We start from the raw sequence: 27891 nt of genomic DNA, 5'->3' as shown, positions 1-27891 counted from the left end.
ACACTGCAATGCTTAGTTTCCTGTGGGTGCCTTATATCTTGGTGCCTTTGCTTATCTTGTTACCATTTTCTAGAACATCTCTCTGAATCCCTTTCAGTCCCAGTTAACTCTTGCTCATCTTTGGAAACACAGCACATATATTGTAGAGGAAGCTATACCCACAAGCCCCCTACTCTTCTCCCATAGCACCTCAGGCACAACCGTCTCACCTCACTCACCACTTTGTTTTGAAAGTAATTCTTTCACCTAAAATATGTCAATTCCCAGAAGACGGGATTTGAGTCTTGTTCTTCTTTGTAACACCAAATTCCTGCCCCAGCACTGTATCTTAGTGTGTTGGCACCCAGAGAATGGTTGAAATGAACACAGATCAAAACAAACTGTAAACTCCACTAGGGGAAGTCAATTTATTTGTGTTATTCACCACAAAATCCCCAGTGCATGCAGGAACTCAGTACATATCTGCTCTTGCTGAAATGAGCCTCTCTCTCATTACCTTATGCCTAGGTCCTACCTATTTTTCAAACAATTTTTCCAGTTCTCCTTTTTTCCACATTTTTCACTGCTAGCCATCTTGGAGTAACTGCCACTGACCATCCTATACCAAAAATGATTGTGAAATTTTATACAATATGTGAAATAACTATTTTCTGTCATTGGACAAAAGACAGCACAATGGTATGATTTCCAAGAGAAAGAAAACAGCACAAGTCACATGGCTGTCCCAGCTTTCAGCTTAGGGGAGGTTGTTGAAACTGCAGGAAAGGAGAATTCCAAGAGAACACAGCCATGCTACGAGGCTAGGGCCACTAACAGGTCTGGAATCTGTAGGATAGGATACAAGAGAGAAACTTTAGAAATCTGAATAGAGATCCTCTGAAGTCTTTGATCAATTCTAAGTTTCACATGTGCAGGGAAAGACTCCATGTGGCTGGTCAAGAAAATCCACTATGGAAAGAACAACTGCCAAGGCACAAAACCTTGACCAAGCAGCTGTGTGCAGGATCTCACAAAGCAGAGAGATGATTTAATTTCAACCATCCCAAATAGGAAGACCTTTTTGAACACCCCGGGCTTGTAGTAGAAGCTGCAGAAAGGCCATCTTTCCAGAATAGGGCATTAGCCAGAGTGAAGGCTACTTTAGGCTGATTCTAATGAAGCTTAAAATGACCCTTGAAAGGACCAAGTAATCTGCAAGTAAATTAACTTCCTACCTAAGCAAAAACTCAGCACTTTCTCAAGAAGGACAACAAAACTCAGACTTCAGACATCCTAGCATCTGTAATGCACAGTGTATAGCCAAAACTTACCATGCATGCAGAAGAAGATGTGGGACCCAAAACTAAAAAAAAAAAAAAAAAAAAAATTAGTCAATCGAAACAAATCACAGAAATGATAGAATTAGCAAACGAGGGCTGGCTTCTATATATGCGTTCAAAGGGTTAGAACTATGAACATAATGAGTAAATGGAAGACCTCCCTAGAGAAATGGAACCAGGGGGAAGTTCGAGTTTAAAAGCTTAATATCTGAAATGAAATTTTCACTGATGGGTTTAACAGCAGATTATATCCTGTGTAACAAAAGCTTCATGAACTTGCATACAGGGCAATAAAACTGTCCAAATTGAAGCAGAGAGAGAGAAAAAAAAAAAGGACTGGAAAAAATAAAGAAATCTTCAGTGGCCTGTGGGGACAATATGAAGTAATCTAACAAGTAATTAGAGTCCTACAAGGAGATCTGAGAGAAATGAGGACATCAAAGTCCTGAATTAAATAATAGCTGAAAATTTCCCAAAGTTAATGTAAACGAAACCCACAGATCCAGGAAGCTCAACAAATCTCAGGAATAAACACACACACACACACACACACACACACACACACACACACACAATTATAATAAAATCATGGGGAAAAATTATTAGAAGAAAAATCTTAAAAGCAAAGAGAGAATGACACAAATTGCCCCTTTTCTATAAACTGATTTTCCTTCTGTAACACTCTCTTCTCTGCCAGGCTCTCTGGGTACCTCATCTTTAGCTCCCCTGTGACTCTTGTCCAGACCAGAGCTTTGTTTCTATGTCTCATCTCCCCTTTGAGATTTTGAGTGTTTTAATGCTGGCAACCCCTCTTGCTTTGAGATTGTCACAGCATGTTGCAACATCTTATCAGTAATAGTTGATGAATGAATGAATTACATTAATGAATGTAGTACATGAATGAATAAGGATAAGAATAACACAGGTCAGTTATCAAATCCTTGGCATCTAAGCAAACAATCTCTAAGAAGCAGTAGGACTCAGGCCATCCTACAATTTCAAATAAGAATCCCCTTTCAGAATAATAATATTTAAAACCACAATTTATTGAGTATTCCCTGAATGCCTGCCACCTTGGTAAGCCATTAATACATACCTAATGAATATCTTATTCTGTGAAAACTAAAGGGCAAACAGTGAAGTTAATTGCTTCAGGTCACATGGATAGTGAGTGCTGTTGCCAGGCTGTCCTCCCAGGATTGATTTCAAAAGCTGTGCTTTTTAACCACATTTCTCTGCCCCCTGCTGACCATCATTCCTCAAGCATACACTTCCATGCCTCTATGAGTTTGTTCATGTTATTCCTTCTGTCCATCATGCCCCTTCTCTTATCTACCTGGTGAATTCCAGTTCTTACTCATGATCTACACCAAGCATTACTTTGACAGGAAAAATTCATTCACACAACACTTGATCCCAGAAAGCAGAGCTGTCCTGGGCGCCCACCCTGTTCTAAGCCATAGGGATCCAGAGATGAGTGACATGTTTTCTGTCCTAGAGAAACTCACAGTCAGATCAGAGAAAGAGCCCTGTGGAAAATGAGATCAGAACAAGAGAGAAGGGCGTTGGAGGCCCTGAACCAGCCTGGAGTGGTCAGGGTGGGCTTTCTGGAACAGGTCACTAAAACTGGAGTTGAAAGTAAGGGGGAGGCTGAAAAAAATGAAGAAAACCTCAGTGAACCTAGAAAAAGGAGAGAGAGAGAGAGAAAGAGAGAGAGGAGGAAATTAGTCCTTTGCTTAGATGTTCAAAATTTGATAATTAATGTGTATTATTCTTATCCTTATTCATTCATGTAGGTCATTCATTAATATAACATTCATTGAACCTAAGATGTTTTAAGGGTATGCACATTGGCCAAATATAAGATACTGATGTAAGAACAGATTCATTGTGCCTGCGTAAGTGAAAGAAAAGTTATTTGGGGCACATGGTTTCATAGGTTCAGTCCATGATTGGCCAACTCGATTGCTCTGGGTGTGAGATGAGGCAGAACATCATGGTGGAAATATTCTTAGCTCCTGGCAGCCAGGAAGGAGGGGGAGAGAGAGAGAGAGAGAGAGAGAGAGAGAGAGAGAGAGAGAGAGAGAGAGAGAGAGAGAAAAGGGGCCATGGACGGATATAGTCTAGGCCATACACCCAGTAACCTACTTTTTCCAGCCAAACCCTACCTGCTTATAGTTATTCTGCAGTCATCCATTCAAAAATTATTAATCCATCAATGAATTAATCTACTGATGAGGTTACAGCTCTCCTATACTAATCACTTCACTTCTGAACATTCCTGCATTGCCTAACGCATGAGCTTTTTGGCAGACACTAAAGATCACTTTGTCAGAGTGCTCATTCTCCCAACATCTGTCTCCAGCAGGATTTTGCGGGTCTGAGTTCCTATTCTTAAGACAAGTCAGCCATAACTCTGCCTCCTGTTCACCCTGTGGCACGGGGAATTAAATTCCTTTTGAATAGATCTACCTTAAGAGTGAGAAGTTAATGGCTCGAAATTCTTCAAATTTAGGGGAAATCCATAGTTGTCCTAGCTTTATAGCTTGGTATTATTGGATAATCAAACACAACTATTTTCTCAAAATAGAACGGGTTTCCCTTGCCTTTCCCAGCCGCCTCCACAGGTTGTGGCAGAGAGAGGGAGGGAGGGGAAGCCAGTGTTTTCCCCTGGTCCAGGCCCACATTGCTCTTTTCATTCTAGACTGGGTAATTGGCCCTTGCAGACAGAGGTTAATTTCCCACCGTGAATTCCCTACCAAAGTAGTATGGGTCCTGTGGGGAAAACAGAGGAGAAATTGCTTCCAGGTGCTACCTGGTCTCCCTGCATGGCCATCAGGGAAGCCACAAGAGGATGTGCAAGGAGCAAGGGCTCGCAAAGCCAAACCAGGGCTTTCATGGTGCCATTTACTGGCCAAGTGCCCCAGGGCTGCTGGGTCTAATCTCAGGGCTTTAGTTTGTTCACCCATAAAATAGGGATAATACCACTCTGCAAATTGTGGGAAGATATGAGGAGGTTGGCACAGCACTTATACAAACAAGTATTCAGCAAATGCTTTTGCCTCTTGGCTGCTTGGTACAATCTGGCCACCATCTACCTCTCTTTTTTGCAGAATTCTCCCTTTCAAAAATCTTTGGGGGGGCTGGGGATGTGGCTCAAGCGGTAGTGCGCTTGCCTGGCATGCGTGCGGCCCGGATTCGATCCTCAGCACCACATACCAACAAAGATGTTGTGTCTGCCGAAAACTAAAATAAATAAATAAATAAATTCTCTCCTCTCTCTCTCTCTCTCTCTCTCTCTCTCTCTCTCTCTCTCTCTCTCTCTCTCTCTCCCTCTCTCTCTCTCTCCCCCTCTCCTCTCTCTAAAAAAAAAAAAAAAAAAAATCTTTGGGTAACCTCCCTCCCAGATGTTCTAATAACAGGGAACAAAAATGAATCCCTTTTTTTGTAATCTCAAAAGAAATGTGAAGTTCAAATAAGAGGATAGGGATGTTTTAAAACTCTACATTTAAATAGTCTGCGGGTATTTAGGCAAGTGCTCTACAGGTATTTCTTAACAGGGCTCCATTGACATTGGGGCAGGACATTTTTAGCATTCCTAGATTCAGCCAGTAGCAGCCTTCTTAGTCACTGTGTCAACCAAAAACAACTTCTCTACAGCTCCAGCCACATGCAACAGGCACATACTCACACACAGGCACCTCGTAACCCATCTGAGAAATTCTCACCATGTGATAACCTGTTCTCACCTGTGTGGTAAATCTTCTCTCTGTTCCGTGAACTAAAAGCATTGCCATGGAATGCAGAACATTATTAATATTTATTTTTTAATATCTTTTTTCTAATTCTACAAGTAGTATATGGTAGTCAAAAATATCAAACAATGGAGAAGTGTGACAAGTAAAAAAATGAGAGTCCCCAGCATTAACCTGTTAAATATTTATACTATTTTTTCTCATAAAAAGTAATAAGGTCACATGTTTAAAAATTCAAACAGTGCTAAAGGGTATAAAATGAAATGTAAAGGTCTTTAGCATCAACCCCATTCTGTCATTAGCAGTTTTATATGAATCTTTCTAGAAATTTCTACACAGAGTCATGTATAGACCCCTTTCAAACACCAGTGGAATCTTCTACTTGATTTGTTATTCTTTTTTTTAATATTTTATTTACATTTTAGTTTTCGGCAGACACAACATCTTTGTTTGTATGTGGTGCTGAGGATCGAACTTGGGCCGCACCTATGCCAGGGGAGCGCACTACCGCTTGAGCCACATCCCCAGCCCCTTGATTTGTTATTCTTCAAGGGTTTGTTTTTGTTTTCCCCAGTGAACAACATATCTTGTAGATCACACGCTAGGAGCATATTTAGATACTCCTTATCCCTTTTTTTCAGTTTTGAAATATTCCATAGAATATAGGAACCTGGCTGTTTCCGTGTCTCCACTATCACACACGGTCTTGCCATGGAGATTGCTGTCTTAGAGATCCTACAGCCCTATTGCTCTCAGTGATAATAGAGGATAGACATGCAGCACAGGTCAGGAGACAAACCAAACTAAGCCCAAGCTGAACAGGAGAGATCACAGACACATAAGCACAGTCAGAATGCCCAGGTTCTAGACAGCCTGGCCAATCCCTCTCTGGGTGAACTTGAGTAGTCCTCTTTGGGCCATAGTTTCCTTGTCTATAAAATTGGAGGCGGGGGAGAGTGGACAAAATGATTCTTAACTTTAACATATCTGTGAATCTTAAACTTTAAAAATAAGTTCTAAAAACATTCCTCTGATCTAATAAAGGAGGTAGAAATGTGAAACTTTCATTTGTATACTCTGGAATAGGCCATTGCCACGTTCATTAACTGCCACAGCTTGGAAGAGAGGGAAGGCTCAGGGAAAGGTCCTACCATGGGACAAAGGAGCCGAAAACCCAGATGAGGATAGTTCAGGGGAACTGGAGCTGTTTAACCTGAAGATGAGAAGACTCCACTGAGATTTTATTACTCTCTGTGCATAAATGAAGAGTGTCTCTAAAGAGAGTTCTTAACACGTATTCCTCATATTCTTGGAGGATGAAGCAAAAGAAAGGGGGATGAAATGAAAGCTGTAGAAATTTGTGTGAGGTGGAAAGACATTTATTTGATTATTAGGATTAAACAAGAAGCAGAAAGCAGAAGTTGCTACCAGAGGCTATTACGTGAGTCTCTTACTCTGGATATACTCAAACATGGTTAAAACATCTGCCTAGAGACAGAAGGGATAAGTGAAAACATTACTAGGTGCTTTCCTGTTCCCTATGATGCTTCCACAGGCTTTAAATGCTAAATCCTGACCAAAAGGTAACCTCTGGTTAATGTTAATAGAATCAGGCCAATCTTGACACTGATGATTAATATTCTAATGAAGACAGCTGGTATCAAACACAGCTGAACTATTATACTCTGGGTCTTCAAGAGGGCTAATTTATAAATAACAAGTAGTAAATTCTTATTTCTTCTCTGAGATGTGACATTATTCAGGCCTGTGGGATTAAGGTTGAGAGGATACAGCTAAAGTATGCAATGGCAGAGTCGTGGACCTTTACTGTGTGGACTTAGCACAAAAATGAGAGTTCAAAGGGAATCAGGAAGATTCTCAAAAGCCAGGCTGGACATTGAAACAAAGCCTCCTGAGTCTTAACCCTCAAGTGAGGCTATTGCTTTGTGATTCTTTGAGGTCTAAGTTCATCATTGAGAGTTGTTCACCACTTAATTCAAATGTCTCCTCTTTTGTATTAGTTTTCAAATGTCATATAACATATTACCCTCAAGTTAGCTACTTAGAGTGGTATTTATTATTTCACATAATTTGTGAAGATCAGGAATTCATAAGCAACTTAACTGGCTGATCTGGCTTAGTTTTCATCCAGGGCTGCAGTCATCCAAAGACTTCACCAGGGGCTGTAGGATCCACCACTTGCAAGATGGCTCACTCACACAGCTGGCAAACTGTTGCTGGCTGTTGGCAGGGTCCTCAGCTTCTCACCGCATGTACCTCTTCATAGCTCCTTAAGGGTGCTCACACATGGCAATCAGTTTCCCAGAGCAAGTGATCTGAGCAAATGCAAGGAGAAAACAACAACATCTTTATGACCTAGATTTGGAAGTAAGTCACACTCTATATTTCTACAATAAGCTATTGGCATCATAATATCTTATGGTTATGTGATCCTATTGGTATCACAAGTCACCTCCATTCATGGGAGGGAATTATACAAGGCCATGATTACCAGACATTGAGGATCATCAGAGGCATCTTGGAGGCTACCACACCTTATAAGGAGGTCCCTTGGATTGCTAGGAGTTAATAGCATAGGCCTTGAAGAGACACAGACCTGGCTCTGAGTCCTGGTCCTGTATGGTTGAGTTGCCTGTGGCAAAGAACATAAGTTGTCTTACCATCAGTTTCTTCATCTATGAAAAAGAAGTGATAATACCTACTTTCAAGAGTTGTCCTGAAGTAGAATATATAGTGCTTCACACAGCGCCTTCAATATAGAAAGTAGTCTGTTATAGTAACTACTATTTTTATTATTTAGAGAGCCTTCACGCTAATCATATTTAGATTTGCATTTTACTTGCCCTCCCTTGAGAACTTTTAAGAAGAACAACATGTGAATAAAGTGAATAAAGCACACTTAAGGGTACACCTCAGTGATATATTACAGTAAGTCCACCCATCCCTGTAGCTATAATCTAGATCAACATATAAAAGATTTCCAACAAACTGGTAAGGTTCCCTAGTGTACCCACTGCCCTGAGGCAGCCACTGCTCTGCTTCTATAAATATTCCTTAGTTTGCCTGCTATTGAATTTTATAGAAACAGAATCATATGGTATGTGCTCTTGTATCTGGCTTCTTTCACTTGCAATGAATGAAGCTGAAAGTCTGTGAGATTCATCCATGGTACTGCATTTATCAAAGGTTTTTTTTTTTTCATTGCTTTGGAGCTTCACGTGGTATGAATGTACTACAGTTTATTTATCAGTTCACCTGTTGATAGATATTTGGATTGTTTCCAGAATGTTATGAACAAAACTGCCATGAACATCACTGTTATTATATCACCATCACCACAGAGTAGAATAGGAATATGAACATACCCAGCTGGAAAACAATGTGATTGACATGGAAATAATATAATGGGGAGGAAACAGGAAACAATAAAATAGTTGCTACTGCTGCTGCTGTTATTATCATTATTTCTAAAAGTGATTAATCTGTTTCTGTGGATCAGGCATGAAACTATGTATTCTATATTCTTTTTCCTATTTAACCTTCACAGAATCTATATGAGAAAATATAATTATCTTCACTTGACAGTTTAACAAACCTACCTTAGAGAAGTTAAGTGACTGCTTAAGCCAGATTGGCCCATTTGGCTCCAGAGCCCTTAACCATGGTGCCAGGAGTCAAAGACTTGGGGCCACGACCTTTCATCTACTTGCAGTGTGACAGGTTCACTAGTAATCTTTCCAAACCACAGTCTTCTCATGAGAAAATGAGACCCTACTTGTAATCACAGAGGGGTGAAATTTATGAGAATAAGATATAAAATCTCGGGCTGGGGTTGTGGCTCAGCAGTAGAGTGCTCACCTCACACGTGTGAGACCCTGGGTTCAATCCTCAGCACCACATAAAAATAAATAAACAAAATAAAGACATTGTGCCCATGTATAATTAAAAAAATAGAAAAAAAGGATATAAAATCTCTTAGTTGAGTGTCTGAGATATGTATTTGATTAGTATCAATTTTCCTTCTGAAAAATTAAAAGTCTTTAATGTTGGAGATGTTTCTTTGAGTCTTACAGAGTCTTTAAAAATCTCAATCCATTCCTCAAACAAATATCCAAATTAGAATCTCCTGAAAAACTGCAAATTTTTAGCACTTTTATCTGTTCCAACATCCCTGGGTCTCCATTCCTGGAGTAAAAAGAAACTGCCCCCACTAGAGCCACTGAAAATCAGTTTTTCTGAAGGGATTGTGCTCCTCCTACTGCACTCAGGAGGGAAGGAAGGAAGAGAAGGGAAGGAAGAGAAAAGGCTCTTTTGGATTCAGAATATCTCCAGAATGCACACAAGGACATGGGGTTCTGTTCCTATTTTGTCTGCATGTGCTTCTTTGTTGGCCTTCAGATCCTGAGGGAGCCTGAGCAGACCTGATGACAGGAAGCAATTCAGGAAGCAGGCTGACCTTCACTGAATCAGAAGCTATAAAGAAAGATTGAGAAATCCAAGTTAAGCATTTTTTGCATGATTAAAAAATATGTATATATATACACACATATACACACATATAACATATAAATGATGTCCAAGGAAATTAGAAAAATGTTATATTATATAAAGTTTATTAATTTCCTTAACAGAATACCCACAGACCAATAAATAGAAAGAAATGGGTAACCAAGTTGTTAGGAAAAAACTGTACAGAGATATGTATAGCAATTCACAGATGAGTTATTATAAATATTTGGTAAACATAGAAAAATATTTAAACTCCCTAATAGTTAAAGTAGTGACTATCAAAGAGGCTTTAAGATATTTCACATCTATCAGATAAGCAAGGATTTAAAAGTTTAGGGCTACTTAGGGTTGCTCAGGTAATGGAGAAATATGCATTATTGGAATATAGAAATCTATACATTCTCTTTTGGAAAATATTCAGCATTATCTTTTTAAAAATATTAAATATTCATGTTCTTTGATCCAGTGATTTATCTTTTAGCTTGAAAAAATTCTCATTCCAGTATAAACAAACAAACAACAAAAAAAAAAAACAATGTATAGCACATGTATATCGAATGCCTAGCACAGACCATGGCTTAGAGTAGATGCCAAACCAGTGATGGTTTTTGTTAGTAGGCCAACACTTAACAGATCCAGCATAGTTCTAAGCACTTTGCATGTAGTAATTAATTTAATTCTCACAAAAAGCCTTCTGTGGCAGATACCATTATTACCCCAATTTTATAGGTGAGGAAACAGGGTCATGGAAAAGTAACTTAATGAGATAGCACAGTGAGTGGCAAGGTCAGGACACCATCCCTGACAGTCTGGCCCTACAGCAGCACTATCCATTCAAACTCTCTGCTGTGGTAGAAAGTTCCACCACCTACACCATCCAATATGGATCCACTGAATACCTGAAATGTGCTGGACACAGCAGCTCAGGAGTTTGAGGCAGGAGAATCACAAGTTCAAAGCAAACCTCGGCAAAAGTGAGGTGCTAAGCAATTCAGTGAGACCCTGTCTCTAAAATACAAAATAGGGCTGGGGATGTGGCTCAGTGTCTGAGTGCCTCCGAGTTCCAACCCTGCTATCCCCACCCCCCAAAAAAAGAATACCTGAAATGTGAAATGTGCATACTGTAACTGAGATACTTTATCTTTTATTCAATTTTAATTAAAATTCAATTTTTAAAAGGCTGCCATATTAGACAGCACAGCTCTGGAGTCTATATTCCTAATCACTATGCTACACTTGTTATGATTACAGTAGTCCCTCCTCAACTGTGGGGGATACATTCCAAGCCCACCCCCTGCCAGTGTTCACCTGAACCTGTGGATTATACCACATCCTATATATGCTATATTTTTTTTCTATACACACTTAATAAAGTTTAATTTGTTAATTTGTCATTTGTTTTTTTGTAAGAGACTAACAGCAATAACTAATAATAAAGTAGCACAATTATAACAATACAATAACAGTTGTATGAATGTGGTCTCTCACTCTCAAAATAAATTACTTTTACCTTTTCACTCAAAGGAAATAGTATGATTCTCTTTGGCATATCTGAATTATTCTTTGGGCCATTATTAGGTAAACTAAGAGTTAATTGCATAAAAGCATTGTGATCTAGTAACAGTGAAACTCTTAATCAAGATGATTGCTAAGTGATTAATGGGGGATGTGTAACAGAGTGGGTGCACTAGACAAAGGGATGATTCATGTCCTGGGCATGATGGCATGAGATTTCATCAAACTACTCAGAATCACATGCAGTTTAAAATTTATGAAATGTTTATCTCTGGAATTTCTCATTTAGTATTTTTAGACCCCTGATTGACTGTGGGTGACTGAAGCTGTAGAAAGTAAAATTGTGGATAGAGGAGAACTACCATGTAGTCACAAGAGCAGCAATAGTGTTTCAGCATAATAGAAGAAAGACTTTTATGGTGGTCAGAGTTGAAGGAGGAGGGAATAGGCTGCCTCTGGAGAGAGAAGGGAATTTCTTGTCATGTCTGCAGCAACCATATTGGAGATGAGATTCAGGCATTTGGATTTGGGAGGGCTGGGAGGGCAGGTTATAGGAAGGAATAGGAGAGTTGTTGATATTCAAGGTCTGGTCCATCAATGAGAACTTTAATCCTAAGAAGTAAACACAGTCCACACTCCTCATTCCACTAACATCTCAGGTGAGAAACTATGTCACCAAAATGTTTCCTTCCAAGAAAAAGTACCTAGACTCTCAGAGGAGGGGAATTAACCTTTACTGGGTATTTAATCTGTGCCAAATACTGTACCAGGCTTCATTTGCGATATCCTAAGCCTTATACCAATATAACAAGGCAGATGTTGTAAATCCCCATTTTGCATTAGAGGAAAATAAGGCTCAGAGAGATTAAGTGACTTACTACAGATCACAAAGTAAGAGACAGAGATTGGATTTGAACTTAAACATGCCTGATTCCAAAACCTGCTCCCTTCATTTCCAAATGAGAAACCTGAGGCCCAGAGTAGTACAGAGAAAGCCAGAGTCAGGAGGGTCCTGCTGCTTTGTTGTGGCCAGTCCCTCCCCTCCTCCCCCTTGTAAAATCCCCTCCTTATGATCCTTGACAGATGGATGACCACCCATTTCTTTGAGATGCTCCCTGAGGCTTCCTGTTTTATAGCTGAGAAAACCAAGTCCTGGTAAGAAAATTAGTGAAAGGCTGAAACCAAAAGTCAGGGTTCCTGACTCCTGTCCTGAGCTCCTGCCACACTAGTGCTGCCCCCAGTCCCAGCCCCACCTTCAAAGGGCAGGAAGTTACCCAGAGAACAGTCTGAGCAGAAAGTTCTCTGGAGTGGCCAGCTCCATAGGCCCAGTAGAGATTGCCACGCCTTCTGACTTATCTTGGGTTGGTAAACACCCCCTAAGTGGCACGGGCAGGTCCTGGTACACAGTAGTCACCAGCTCTGTGCTGTGGATTGGATGGGAAAACAAATCACAGTGGATGGCACCATTACCTGACCTGTGTGTTAGCAAAGCTTTTCCTCACCTGAAACACTTATTTTAAAAAATCTAACCGTTTCATTATGAATAATGTGTTTAAAGCATTGGACACATAGTGGGTATCCCATATGTCTCTAAGTTTCCTGACGGTTTTGTCACTGGCTTGGTACCAATGCCTGACACAGGGCTTAACATGTGTGGCTTTCAATAAATACCTGTTGAATAAATGAATGAGTGATTTAACAAACAAATGTAAATGAATGATGAGATTTTGAAGTCTTCATATACACTGGGTGCTCAAAAGGTGTGAGTTCTTTTCTTTTTTCCCAAGGATGTGGCATTTGAACTAGGCCTTCAAGAACTGATATTGGGAAGGGTACTGAAGGTCAAAGGAATAGTCCAACAAAGGCCAGAGGCCAAAAGAGGTCCCAGGGATCTAGTTCCTCAGAACCAGAACATTATGGGTCAGTCACTGTAAGAGCAGCCATGGAGACTCTATGCAGAAGGCCAAAGGACAGTCCTCAGGTCTGTTGTTAAAGTAGGCTGATCCCCAAGGCTTCATCAGAGTAACTTGGGGGGATAGTGAACTTCCAAAGAGGAAGAGCAGGGATTTAACACCATGGGCACTGTAGGGTCTAGGCTATGTCCCTGGGCATCAGGACATCGTTTCTGAAATGGAGAGCCATCTGTTGCACTTTAACTGAGCCCCTCCTAGGGAAGTGCATGAGATGAGGCCTGGTTGGATTGTGGAACATTACAACTGTGTGGAAAGTTGGCAAGAAGAAGAGCCGTCCCCAGGACATGTGTGTGCCTCAAGGTCCAAGCTCATCAGGGAGGGGTATGAGGATGGCTGGAGGACAAGACTTCCACTTGACCACTTGCAACACTGTTGTACCCAGACTGGTTACAGGGGACCCTCAGGGAGGAAGTTGGTTTATACTTGGTATCATCCACTTGGCAATCTTAGAAGCAGACAGGAAAGAGGAATCCAGGTGAGCAGGACCTGAGACTCTGGCATTGTCCCTGAAGAATAGAAATGCTCTCAGTCAATAGTTTTCAAAAGAAACCACAGCCCTTAGTAGGCTTGGGGCTGAAATGAGGCAAGGCCTCCAACAATTTCTACCTTGTTAGATGAGAAGTCCTGCAAGAATAGGATGCTTGCCACTGGTTCTTCATGCCTGGCATGAAGTTCTTCTGCCCAACAGAAGAACCTGGGCTTCTTCTTACTGATTAAGGGAAGTGATTATCCTTGGAGGGAACTGAGGACACCAACCTTTCCCTGCTTTATTGATAATGATTTATAAATCACTATAACCCCAGTACAGTTGAAGAAACAGCCTTGGCATCCCTGCACAGCCTTAACATCACTACACAGGATTCTCGTGGTTGGGGTCCCTTCATGCCCACCTTCTGCTAAGTCCTGTCCATGGACAAACCCTGGGAATGCAGGAGGTGCTCGTGTCCATTGAAAGGGAACCCAAGAAACTGAACTATAGTTTGCTTGTAACAGATTTCAGCAAGATCATATTTTTTAGCACAGGAAAATAAGCATGAAAAGTAAAAGTAGTGGGAGTGGGTTTTTAGGAAGACAGTCTGCAGTGAGGTAGGGCAGATTAGGATGCCTTATACAAGACAGCAACTCAAACTAGCTGCCACCATTATTATTAACGTGGACATTTATTATCTCAGCAAGAAGTCCTGAGGCAGAGCAATTCCAGGCATGTTCATCAAAGCTCAGACTTAGTGTCTTGGCTTCCATTATTGCCATATCAAGCACTGTGTCCAGATGGTTCAATGTCCAGGGAACTCCGGGTCTCTCCTCATGTCAGACTGGCCAGTGGTTCACATTCCCCCAAAGAGAGTAGAACTACCATTATTTTCCAGTCAGGATCCACCAACTGAGACACACGAAGAGGAACAGCTAGCGAGCAAAGCCGGGCTTATGTCAGAGAGGGCAGTGAGTACTGGAGGCAACCAAGAGTGGCCGCCACAACAGGCAATAATAGAATGAGCTCTGTTCCCCTACCTGCATGGCCACTGTGGAGACGCAGTGAGATAATGGATGTGAAAGGTTTTCTGAGCCACAGAGGGTTCTGTACACAGGATGAGTCGTTATTATCCTTATAAAATAATCACGTTTCTATTGTAGAATAACAGAGAATACTGAATGCAGTCATGCATCCCACTTGTGGCTGTGCTTTCTTGCTTGTCAATGTCCCCCTCCCCCACACCCATCATTTTAAGATATAAACATCAAAAACAGGCAAAATATTTCATAGTAATGCGGTGCTGGGTGTCAGTGCTCTTTGCAAAGCTGCATATATGCGGGAGAGGTTACTGTGGTTTGGGGATCAGATGATCATGGATTCCAATTCAGCTTCGGTAGCTCCCAGGAGGTGTGACTTTAGACACGCTATTTGTCATTCTAAGTTGGTTTCTGTCTGGATATAGGCATGATAATCCCTTTCCAATCTGAGATTCAAATAAAGAACATCAAGCATCATTTCTGGCACAGAACAGTTTAACAAGTGATTACAAATGCTTGGTAGAGCTTCCAGGCCTAGACCCTAAACCTTGTCCAACCCTGTGATGTAGGTACTACTCTTATCCCTATTCCATAGAAACCCAGGCGGAGAGAACTGAAAGGCCTTGTCCAGGGTTGTACTGCTTGTAGGTGGCAGCAGTGGATTCAAACTCAGGCAGGTGGCTTTAGGGGTCATGGTCTAGCCACTCTGCTAGGCTGCCACTCAATACTGTTTCTATTATTGAAATTCATACTGCAAAGCCAATTCTGCTGCCTTATGGTAGGACCTGGGGCTCATTCCATCACCTTTCCAGGCTTCAATTTCCTCATGTGTAAACCTCCAAGTTGTGCTAGAAGAGCCTTCTTCTTTTTAAACTTCCCAGAAAAATCTTTCAATGCTTAGGCTATGGATGGTCAGCCACCTGGGGCCACCTTCAGTCCTTTCCCTGCTCAGCTTGACGTTGTGACCTTAATCAAGCTGATTGATCACTGTAAGCCCAAGCTTCCTCATCTCTGAAGTGGGGACAGTAGACATCTCAGCCTCCTAAGACTTTTGTGAGGATTAAAGCTGGATGCCTGTCTCTACGCACTGTGGTACTACGTCCAGCAAAGAGAAAGTACCCAATCAATAGTAGCCGTTATCATCACCGTTGTCATTGTTGTCATTAACAAATCATTTTCTCTCTTCTCTAAATAGAATTCCTCTAAGAGCACAGGACTCAGTTATTTCCGTAGAAAGCCCAAGAGCGGTTTCTTTCACAAAATCATAGATTTGTAGAAGGCAGTCACTTAACCTTCTTTGAACTTCTCTCCTCTCATCTGCTAAATGGGGGGGGGTAATAAAGAGTGACTCAGAGACTGATATGAGGATTTTGTAGACTAGCACAAATCAGTCTCACTACTGTTATATTGGAGCTTTAAGAGAGCTTAGAAGGTGGCCTGTGTAACCATGGTAATTTGCAGCTTAAGAGACCCAGAAAAGTTTCATGACTCAGTTCAGGTGGCACAGCCTAGACACTGGGTCTAGAGCCCAGGGAGTAGGGACAGGCCCTGGGTTCTAGGAGAAGCCCTCACAGGATCCACACTTTGCCTCTCCACTCATCTCTGTGCCATTTTGTCTACCTCTACTCCTGACTCATGGGACACTTAGTCCTCTCGTTTTCCTAGCAGTACTGTACTCTTTTCTACCTGTGGGTCTTGGCCAGCTCTTTCTGCCTGAGACACTCATCAGCCCACCCCTTGCACACAGGTGTGGTACATCACACACATGCACATGCATGCCCAGCCCACACATGCCCACGATGCCTCGGTAGCCTGGTCACACCTCTGAGCTCCGCTGCAGGCTTCTGCTTCAGCCTCACTTTCTCTATGAAGGTGCTGCTGGACCTTAAGTCTTCAGAGCCTCCTCTGTTCTTCTCACCTTTATGGTGTTATGGGGCAATTGCCTATGCTGGGTTTGCTTGGCCACAAAGGGGGCACTTGTCAAAGGCATGTGGGGACCCAGTCCTGTTGCTCTCCATAGCTTCATTGGGGTGCTAGTTGGAATTCTGAGCAGGATTGCTGAGAACTTCCCAGGGCAGGATCTAGGTGTAGGACACTCCAGAAAGATGCTTGACTTTCTTTACCAAGTGACTGGTACTCACCTCTGGTTAGCCCAGGGTCCTGTGACAACTACATAGACCCACCCTGCACACACACAACAGCCTCTCGAACCACTGAACTCTGTGTTCTTGGCACACAGGAACATCCTAAATGCATTTCCTACCCTGCAGGCACCTCTCCCCTCATTTTCCAAACCACGTGGAATCCGAGGCAAATGCAGTCCATGTGTGCCAACTCCAAAGTCACAGGAATGCTCTTTCTCAAGATCTGCCCAAGAAATGTCAAGAAGCTTCTTCCAGGGCCTTTCCCTCCAGAAAGCAAGAAATTTTATTATGTTAGCAACAATCAGGCTTTGCCATCCAAGAAGTGGGGCTAGATCTGAACTCCTGAGCTTAGGCGTATTGAATGCCATTAGCCTCTGATATCTAAATTCCTCTGATTCCAGCTGAGCCTTTTGGTTAAAAGAAACAAATAGTCAAGTCCTTATTCCTTTTTCAATCCAGTACCCTCAGTCAGGGTGAGCAGCCTCCCCAGGAAGACTTGGGATCAGACCGTTTCATTAGCCAATTGTGTTGGCCTCTGGCTCCAGTTCTGGTGGCCAGTTCTCCTACCACAAACCCTTCCATCTCCTTGATGAGGTTGCAGAAAAAGGATAGGTAGAAAGTCTAGCCACCATTTTGGTCCTTTTCTTCGGTCCTTTTCTTCCTCTCATGAATGACTAACCTCTCTTTCTAGAGTTCATTTTCTTTATCAGGAAAATAAGAATGATACCTATCTCATAGAGGTATCAAGGACAAAGTGTGATATCATATGTGAAAGTTCTTTCTATATAAAAAACACCAGCTAAGGGAATCCCATGCTGGCACCCATCAATATGCGTGCTTGGCTCAGATCTGGATTTGTGATTTACTACCACAGGTCTTGAATAAATCACTTGGCCCCTGTACCAACTTACTCAACTGGAGGAGGTGGTTTCTGTGCTGGAAGCACCACACCGCAGTGTTAGTATTATGGGTTGGATTATCCTCCTCCATCCCTCACCCCTGGAAGAAAAGACACATGGAAGTCCTAACCTCCAGTACCTGAAAACGTGACCCATATCTGGAAATACGGTCATTGGAGTTGTAATCAGTTAAGATGAGGTCCTATTGGAGTAGGGCAGGAACCTAATCCAATCTGACTGGCAGCCTTTCCAGAAGATGACTACATGAAGTCAGGGACACACTAGGAGAACATCATGGGATGGCAGAGTCAGATACTGGAGTGATGTAAGCCAAGGAAAGCCAAAGTTGCCAGCAACTGAGAGGGTGGCCCTGCTAACACCCAGACTTTGGGACTTCTAGCCTCCAGAACTGGGAGGCGGTACATTTTTGTTGTTTATTAAATTCAGCTAATATTTGTTGAGTAAGAGAGTGATACTTACGTGGAGTTCATGTGGGAAAGCACACATTAGGTGCTGGGTCCTGTGCCCGACCACACAAGGCACGTGGTTAATGGCTGCTCCTTTCACTTCTCCTATCATCACAAAGGTTCCTTTGGGTGTAGAGTACAGTTCAGGATTAAAACCAAATCTGATTTCCCTCAAATTTGTACCATCAATCTCCCCCATGCCTCCTCCTTTGAGAACCTCCCTCAGGGGAAGTGCCAAGCCTGGGTGAGATGAAGTCTCTGTGGGACAGATCCCCAGTCATTTTGCCCCCGTCCACTCTCCCCACCTTGGTTTTCTAGAGCAACAGAAGAGGTTTCTGGAACCTTGGCCTTTACGATGGTTATATTTTCTCCCCAAAAAAGTTGCAAGAAGCTTTGTTTAAATTTAACGAGAGCAAGAAGCTGAGGCACGAGTACATTCAGAGGAAGCTGTTTCAAATCAGGGCATTTGCCAGGGAAAAGCTGTTGGAGGGAAATGCCTCTCCTCGTTATGCTTGCATTCACGCCACATGGCTTTCTGTTATTTTTTAAATTTTTTTTAATTGAAATATTATAGTTATTTAGAAAAACTCCACAAATGATAAATACACAGCACAGGCTTGGCTTTACATGCTTTTTATTTCCTGGTTGGTTTTTTCCCAGTTCATTGGTTACACTAATCCCTAACTCCCACTCCAAGACCTTATGAAAGACAGAATGAGGCCCTGGAAAGAATTGCAGCTGTGGGCTCCAGTGGCCTGGCTTTGAAGCCCTGCTCCACACCTCACTATTTTGTGGCTTTGAGTAAGTGGCTTAATTTTGAACCTAATTGCCCTCTTCTCACAGATGATGGAAGATCAGGGAGGTAAACCCATGAATTTACAAACATACATTCTTACACTTATTGCTATGGTCTGTTCAGGTTATTTTAGTGGGAAAGTGTGGGCTTAGGGTCCAACAGAACAATGTCCAGAGCTCAGCCTGGCACTCACCAGCCGGGTGACCTCATTGAAACCTCAAATCTGAATCTGTCATTTGGAGCCTGACATCCTTTCAGAGGATGTAAGAATTAATTGAAATAATTTATATAAAGGGTTTTCCATAGTGTTGGACACTAAATTAATCTCCATGACCTCCCTGCCCTCCAGCAAGTGGCTCTTTTCTCTTTGTAGCTCCCTGTCTCTTACTACTTTTATCTGTACCTAGTACCCCCACTATCCCTCCAATATCTGAGTAGAAGGGAGCCTGATGATTCCATTACACTCATCCTTGATCTTGGGTCCTAGAATTTTGCAGCTGTATAAATTGAGGGTGGGGGAAAAATAGAGAGAGACACAGCCCCAGGAAGTAATAAATGACTTTAAACAGCTGTTTGGGAGACTTTCTTAATCAAATCTGAGTGCAAAAGTGCAGAGTCCAGGCCTCCCTGTTGAAGAAAGCTCTCTGGAACCAGAATGTTCAAAGCCATCAATTTTAGTCGCTCCTTGGTCACGTTTGCCAGCAGATCTTGACAGTCAGAGATAATCCAGCTTGCCTTGTGCCTTCCTTCTCCACATCCCACAGAAGGTGGCCCTCCACAGACAGACCCAGCCAGGCCTCCTGAGGCCTTGACGGGCCATCTTAAACCCCTCTGGAGGCAGCTTCTGGGAAAGGTTGTCAGCACTAGCCCTTGGAGCTCCTCAGGCCCCTTGTTCACCTCCTCTCTGATCCCAGTACCTCCCTCGCCTCTGCCCCCTCCGCTGGCTTCACTGCCTCTCTTATAATAAAGTACAGCATTTCTGTCACCGTCACCCATGAGGCTGGGTGTCCCTCCAGGGGACTGTGTCTCTGGTGTCTAGTCAGGACTGCACACACAGGCTGCCTCGGTGTATGACCTTCAAGGGAGTTGGAAGACAGCTCTCACTCTTGAGCACCTGCTGTATGCTACACGTGCACTCATTGATTTACTTTTCAAGGAATCCCTGGAAGGTAGGCCCAGATCCTGAGATCCCAGGGTTCTAAAACATGAAACAATCTGTGTCAAGTCACAATCATCAGTTTTAAATCCAGATCTTATTTGTTGCTCCTCCCTGGATTAGAATCCCACATAGCACCCTACAAGTTGGTTGTCCCTCCATAGATCACATCACCTCTCCTTGGTTTATCTATCTGTAACATGGGGGTGATGACCATTACCCCACTCAGATGTGGTAAGGATCAAACGAGATGATAGATGTGAAACTCCTGTGCAAACTATAGAGTAAATGCTATTCACAGGTACATACTGATTTTGTTAGGATTTCAGTAAAATATAATAAGTAGTAGGTGCTCGTCACATGTAAATTTCATTGATGTGCAGTGGACACACAGAGATGACTAAGATCAGTCCACTTCCTTAGGGAATTGGCTCATATGAATACATATGCATAAAGGTTCTAGTCTGCAGGTTTTGCTCATCTATAATCTGGCCCCTGACAACATCTCAGGGCTCATTTCCTAGCACTCTCCTTGTTATGCTTCTCCAGCCTTTAGCTTCCTTGATGTCTCTCAAATGAACTTGATCCTACTACAGAGGCTTTAGCATTGCTGGACCCCTACCTGGAAAGCAGAGGCTTCCAGATGTTTGTATGGCTCACTCCTTAACCTCCTCTGTCACCTCCTGACCTCAGAGAGGCCTCCCTGACCACCTTATTTATAATAGCACACCCATTCCATTACCTCAGCCCCCACACCCACTTGACTTTTCTTCATAGCATTTCCCCCACTAGATCTTCTATGCAGGTATTTGTTTTCTTGTTTATCAATTTTTCTCCTTCACTAAAATGTGAGTTTCTGAGGTCAAAGGGTCTAACAGTCATGCTTAGAATGCTGCCTGGCAAAGTAGGCATAAAATAAATGTTTGAGGATTATAATCAATGGCCACACCTCAACTTTTAAAATGGATGAAGGATCTGAACAGATATTTCTTCAAAGAAGATACAAAAGTGGTTAATACGTGCATGAAAGATGCTCTACATCATTAGCCTTCAGGGAAATGCAAATCAAACCACAATGAGATACCACTTTACACTCACTGGAAAAGCTGTAATCACTAACTTAGATGATAACAAATGTTGGTGAGGGTGTAAAGAAATTGGAACCCTGATACCGAGAGAAATAAAAATGCATTCCCATATAAAAAATTGTACACAAATGTTTGTAGCAGCCTTGATACTAACCAAAAAGTGAAAACAACCCAAGTTTGATAAATGAATAAGCAAAATGTGGTATATCCATATACTTCAATGTTATTTGACCATAAATTGAAACAAAGTCCTGATACATGCTTAAGCAAGGGTGAACCTTGAAAACATTATGTAAAGTGAAAGAAGTCAGACATAAAAGAGCATATATCGTATGATCCTATATATATGAAATGTCTGGAATAGGTAAATCCATAGAGACAGAAAGGAGATTCGTGACTGTCCAGGCCTGCAGGAGGTGGGGTTCTGGAGAGTGACTGCCAATGAGCATGGGGTTTTGGGAGGGAGTGATGAAAATGTTCTAAAATTGATTGTAGCCATGGTTGCACTACTCTTTGAAAATACTGAACACCACTAATTTGTACACTTTAAATGGGTGACTTGTATGTGAATTATATCCCAATAAATTGAATATTATAAAAAATAAATCAAGGAATGTCCTCATTGAATATGTCTGTCAAACATGCAGACTAGTGGGCAGGCCATCCCATGTGAAGACCAGACAGTTGGAGGGGCTCTCTTCTGGTTGCAGAGGAGGAGGAACACCAGTGACCTGGCTTCCCCAGGGAAGCAGGTAAAAGCAGAGCTCTGTTCAGCATGAATGCTTATATATATATATTTTTTTAATGTTTTCAAGTCCCAGAGAAACCTGTAAGGAGGAGAGCTAGAGATCAAATGACCTGAGCCTGAGAAATTTACTGCGTCCTGTTTTCCAGAGACCATTTTCCCAGCATAAGTCACAGAGACAGATGGCCCCGGGTCTGCTTCTGAAAATAACCATTGTCGAGGAGAGTTGACTTAGTGGGAGCTGCCTAGCTGGGGGAGTAAGACCCACAAGATTTACTAGGCTGGACAAGGGGGTGAGTTTGAACCCTGTAGGCTGCGGTTCTTTCCAGCTCATCCCAATAGAGGCCCCAAGCAGGAGCTGTCTTCCGGGCTTTCGATATTTTCTTCTTTTTACAATAATTTTTATTGTTTGTTTTTTCAAATCTCATCATCACATTTCTTCCTTTAAAAAATTAGAAAATTTAGAATATAAAGATTAAAATTTTATTCACAATTGTACCGCCCTAAGGTAACTGGTACTAACATTTTTGGTACACACACATTGTACATGTATTCACTTAAATAAAGTTAGAAGTGCTTTTTTAAATTTTTTTTTTAGTTGTTGATAGATCTTTATTTTATTTATTTATATGTGATGCTTAAAATCGAACCCAGTGCCTCACACGTGCTAGGCAAGAGCTGTACCGCTGAGCCACAGCCCCAGAAGTACTTTTCAAACAGTTTTGTACCATGGTTTGTTTGTATCTTGTTCTCCATAACACTGTTTTTTTCATTTTAGCATTGTATTGCTGTGCTTTAGTTTATCTATTTGAAAGCATTTACTTTTTAAAATTAAAGATGTGTAATCTTTTAAACATTTTTTTTTTAATTTTTACTTTTTACTACCTCAAATCATATTGTGATGTGTATCCTCAAAAGAAAATCTTTTGAAAGGTCAAAATTTTTGCTAGTCATGGTGGCACACATCTGTAATCCTAGCAGCTCAGGAGGATGAGTCAGGAAGATTTCAAGTTCAAAGCCAGCCTGGGCTACTTAGCAAGACCCTGTCTCAAAATAAAAAATTAAAAGATCTGGTTATAGCTCAGTGGTAAAGTGCTCCTGAGTTAAATCCCCAATACTGCAAAAAAAAAAAAAAATCAAGTTTTGTGTAAATTCCTAGAAGTGGAATTGTTTAAAAATCAGTTTATATTTAGTTAAACAACTAGCATCAATGCATAAAATCATGTTTAAGACCAACATCTCTTTTAGCACTTACTAGATGCCAAATATTTTCACACATATTTTATCCGTCAGTTTTAAAAATAATGTTTTAGTCAGCTTTTCATCACTGTGACCAAAAGACCTGACAAGAACAACTTAGAGAAGGAAAAGCTTATTTTGGCTCACTGCTTCAGAGGTTCAGCCCATGTTGGCTGACTCCACAGCTCTGGGCCTGAGGTGAGGCAAAACCCATGGTGGAAGGATGTGGTAGAAGAAAGCTGCTCACTTCATGACAACCAGAGAGCACAGAGAGTTCCAGTGCAAGGAGGCAGGCATGATGTGACCCCCAGGAGCACACCCCCGTGACCTACTTCCTCCAGGCTCACCCTTCCTGCCTGCAGTTGCCACTCATTAATCCATTCGAATTGTTAATCCACCAAATGGATTAATCCACTGATAAATTACAGCTCTCATAATCTCATCATTTTACCTCTGAACATTCCTGCATTGTCTCACACATGAGCTTTCAGGGGACACCTCATATCCAAACTATAAAAAATAACTTTTAAAAGTATAAAAATGATAGAGGCTTGGGATGTAACTCAGTGGTAGAGCACTTGCCTAGCATGCAAGAGGCCTTGAGTTCAATCCTCCCTATACAAAAAAAAAATATATATATATATATATTTATATAAATATATATATTTATATATATATAAATATATGATGCATATGATGTATAATTATACATGTAGATATATAGAACTACATATATCCATTGTAAAAGATTTTCAATGTATAAAAACATTAAAATTCAAATTTTCCCATAATAATTATGATAATCATTACAAAGGCCTTGTTTTTCATTTTTGGCAATCTGTTTTCCCCCTATATACTTATGCAAATTTATTCCTTAGATAAACATTTTATGAGCATCTACTATGCTGGAGGTATCTGACTCTCATAGCTGAAGTCATTTATGTCCTACATTTTTCCCCTTAATCCTCAGAACAAGACCTTCAGGTGTAGACCTCTGTTACTCCCATCTTGCAGAATGTTGGACCACAAAAGGACCTTAGGGAATACTAGTCCAACAGAGAGACAGGAGGACCTACCCATGATCATGAGGAACTTTGTTGACCCTGCGTCCATTTGGATCCCCTGACCCCCATTTCCATGGTTACTGAGACTCCACCTCTGATGTGGATCTGAATCTGTACTACCCTAAAACAGGGCAGAATTGTAATGGATTGTCCAAATCAAGATTTTTTTACAGTAAAAGGGGGGACTGTTATTGTCAGTGCAGAATAATAGGGGTAAATTGGGGCTATCCTGACAAACCAGAATGGTGGGTCATTCTGGATTTTCAGATTTCCAGATCTCTGAAATATTTTGCAGGAATAGATTCCAATCAACTTCAAGTAATTAGGGGAAATAGTTTTGTGACCCTTTGTTGATTTGAGACCGTGAACCAGGCCTGAACAGAGATGAGCAGTACTTGATCCCTGTATGGCAGGATGTTCTGTTCAAAGAGTCGGTGTGAACCTAACTCATTGGAATACAAAGCAGATCATGAAACCATCAAAATAGAGTTGCTGATCTCCATCAGCCCAAAATTTCTGAATCGGTAGGACATCTCAGTTTTCTTCATGTTCTCGCCTCTCCTCAGAACTGATATCGTTTTACTTATCTAACCAAGCAATGTGATCGCCTGCGCTGGTGCGTGAGGAGAGAAGGAATACATTGGGTTTTAGGTGGAGGGGCTGAAATGGTTCTGGAAAGAAGGCTGAGAAGATGAAACACACCAGCTTTCACAGGACGGACGAATCCATCAGGTCAGTGCCCCAAGGACAGGAGGAACCTGTGTAGGTCTGAGGATCTGCTTTGGTGTGGTTGCTGGGTCTCATTTATTGGGTAATGACTGAGAACTGGAGTAGACATTTCACATAAAGGTTTCTAAGTCACGGGGCTGCCAGTTAAAGCAGTTATTAGAAAGCGCCTGCAATAACCCAGGTAATTGCCTCTGTGGCAGCCCACAGCTAGTCCTCTGCTTTACTGATGGGGACTCACTTTCCATTGTGTGTGCACACCCAAATTCCCCTGCCAAAGCCTAGATGGGGTTTAACATAGATCAATACAGTTCCACTTAGCATTCACACACATTTCTCAGGACTGCTGAGCAAAGTGTTAAAAAAAAAAAAAAGTGCATTTTGTTAATAGTCTTTCTTTGACTTGTCCTTCAACTAGCCTTTCACACTTTTAGTCTCGTGGCATATCCCAAACATATGCTCAGAATCCAGAATGCTAGGAAATAGCATTCTTTGAGAACTGGCCTGCTCTAGTTATAGGATAGGTTTAAAATGCAAGGAAAGCTACCATTTATTCACAGAGAGGTATAGGTCACTGAAATTATTCCTGCAGATTCTAGGACTTTCTTGTCCTATACACAGCTGTCTCCCTAACTCACTCCATCTATCTATCCATCTATCTATCAGTATTGGGAATTGAGCTCAGGGGCACTTTACCAGTAAGCTACAACCCCAAATCTTTCTAATTTTTGAGATAAGGTCTCACTAAGTTGCTTAGGGCCTTGTGAAGTTACTGAGGCTAGCCTCAAACTTGCAATTCTCCTTCTTTGGTCTCTCAAGTCTCTGGGATTATAGACATGCACCACTGTGCTTGGCTCCTCTGTTTTATTGTTGTTGTTGTTGTTGTCGTTATTATTGTTTTGTTCTTTCCACATCATCACGTGATACATATTGATAAAAATGACATTGGCAGACATGTAGATCTGTCATTGTTTCTTTCGCCAAACCACCACGTTCTGTCTGTGTCAGATCTACAACTGTAAAGCTGGCAGATGAAAACAATATTGGTTGAGGCTTTGCCATGTACAGGCCGACTGCAGGGCTCTTTTTGAGCATAATACCATCAGTCCCTCAGCAGCTCTTTGCAGTGAGCACTGTTGTTCCATTTTTGAAAGGAGAAAATCGAGACTTAAAGAAATGACTTATCCAAGATCATACAACCTGCAGTGAAACTGGGCTTTGACCCCGGTCTGCCCAGTAGGAAGATCATCCACCATCTTTCTACTTCAGTTGTGTTTGTCTAAAGGACATGCCCCTTCCTCTCCCTAGCCTAGTAGAAAATCTAAATCACGGTTGAAAAATGTTATTCTCACTATTCAATGGAAAGAGCATTACAGTTATGGGTTCTTCTCTAGGCTCTAGAACCACAAACAAGTTCCTTTACTTCTCTAAGCCTCCTTTTCTTGACCTTGAAAACGGGGATGGGTTTTCCTACCCATACTGGTATTGTGAGGAAAAGATCTTACAAAGCATCCAGCCCAGTTTGGGGCCCTTTGGAGCCCCCACCCCCACCCCCAACCATGCAGGTGTCCACCCTGGCTCACCTTGTTGTCTTCTTTCTCCTTCCTTATTATCCATAAGGCAGATCCAGGCTCACTGTGCCCTCCTCAAGAAGCTTGGATAATTCCTCCTACTCTTCCAGGGGTGTTGGAGCAGGGCCTCTAATTATCCCATCTCATCTTACCATAAACACATGGAAGCATCTACAATACTGGATTCCCCTCATTTGGTAATCAGAACACATGGGAAGGCACAACTGAACCCCAGGAAACAGGCACCCTTATTTGCCTGCCTGAGCATATATCTGGGCCTCATTCAAAAGGCGAACCTAGGTCATCTGGATTTTCAACAGCCTGACAGAACCAAACCAGTCAGGGAGGAAATCTGGGTGATTGAGCAGATGCCTGAGGCTTAAAGAATCAATCCTTCTAAAGCATGACCCTGGGCTTGTCACCTTCCTGCTTTAAAAACCTCCCAGGCTCTCCAGTCAAAGTCGGATTTCCTTCTCCTAATATTCAAGGCCTAAACCAACTGTTCATGTCTCACCATTCTTACGTAGATAATCAAGGTATTCTTCTTCTTAAATACATACTAGTGCTTTCAATGTGCAAGATACTAAGCACAAGTAAATATGGTAAAGACAAGCTGGCAGACACATGAAGGACACAGAAGTAAATACCACAAAGTGAGAAAAGTTGCAATAGGGAGAATCCAGAGGACTTGAGGGCATATGGTGGAGGTGTGAAGCCCCCCTTCGGGGAGGCATCAGGGAGGCCTTCCTGGGGGAGGCACCATAAGATCAAACTCTGAGGAGTGGGAATTAAAAAGACTTACCAGGTGGCAGTGAGGAAAGGAAATGCTTCAGGGGAAAAGAACGGTGTGTGCAAAAGCTCAGAGGCAAAACTACTGTAGTTGCACTCCCAGAAGTAGCATTCAGATAGATTCAATACAGAGAGTTTACAGCTCTGTGAACATGGGTGAGAGAACGAGAGCAACGAGTCTCTGGAAACAAGAACAAGCCAGGTGTCTCAGCAAGTCTCAGCAGAACTTGGTGAGGAGGTAATGGTAACACATGAGACCTGAGAGGTATTGGAAGGGCAGATGGCTGAAACCAGGGAAAGGAAGGACTTTATACTCTTCCCTCGGCCAGGGGATGCTCATAACCCCATCCCTCCCCCATGGAAATCTCCCATGGCTCCATAAAGCCTTTCTCAGTTCCCTCATTTGAAATGAGCCCCACAGCCTTCCTCCCCTTGCACCGGGGCTTCGTGCCGTTCCAACATGTCCCACCTTGCTCAGAGCTCCGTGTGCATTCTCCCTCCCACCCGCACTTTGGGGCTGTGTCTCTCTCTGTGTCCCCTCACCTTCAGTGAGTGTTTAGGAAATGTCTCTGATGTGAAGCAGTGTTCACCATACTTTTACAATCA

At 42.0% G+C, this 27891-nt stretch overlaps 1 protein-coding gene across 5 annotated transcripts in view; it reads left to right on the top strand.

Annotated features, from left to right (window-relative positions):
- The window catches only part of Tenm4 (teneurin transmembrane protein 4), a 375231-nt gene that overhangs the window by 67923 nt on the left and 279417 nt on the right, over window positions 1-27891 (top strand). For 2 of the 5 annotated variants that reach the window (XM_026387275.2, XM_026387276.2), the window contains exon 3: window positions 5918-5935. The exons of the other annotated variants lie outside the window; for them this stretch is intronic. In XM_026387275.2, the coding sequence (XP_026243060.2) occupies window positions 5918-5935 (18 nt within the window). The remainder of the gene's footprint in view (window positions 1-5917; window positions 5936-27891) is intronic. 5 annotated transcript variants of the gene reach the window in all.

Source organism: Urocitellus parryii, chromosome 4, assembly GCF_045843805.1.
Source record: "Urocitellus parryii isolate mUroPar1 chromosome 4, mUroPar1.hap1, whole genome shotgun sequence".
Lineage (NCBI taxonomy): Eukaryota > Metazoa > Chordata > Mammalia > Rodentia > Sciuridae > Urocitellus > Urocitellus parryii.
This window is presented reverse-complemented; position numbering and strand designations above follow the sequence as displayed.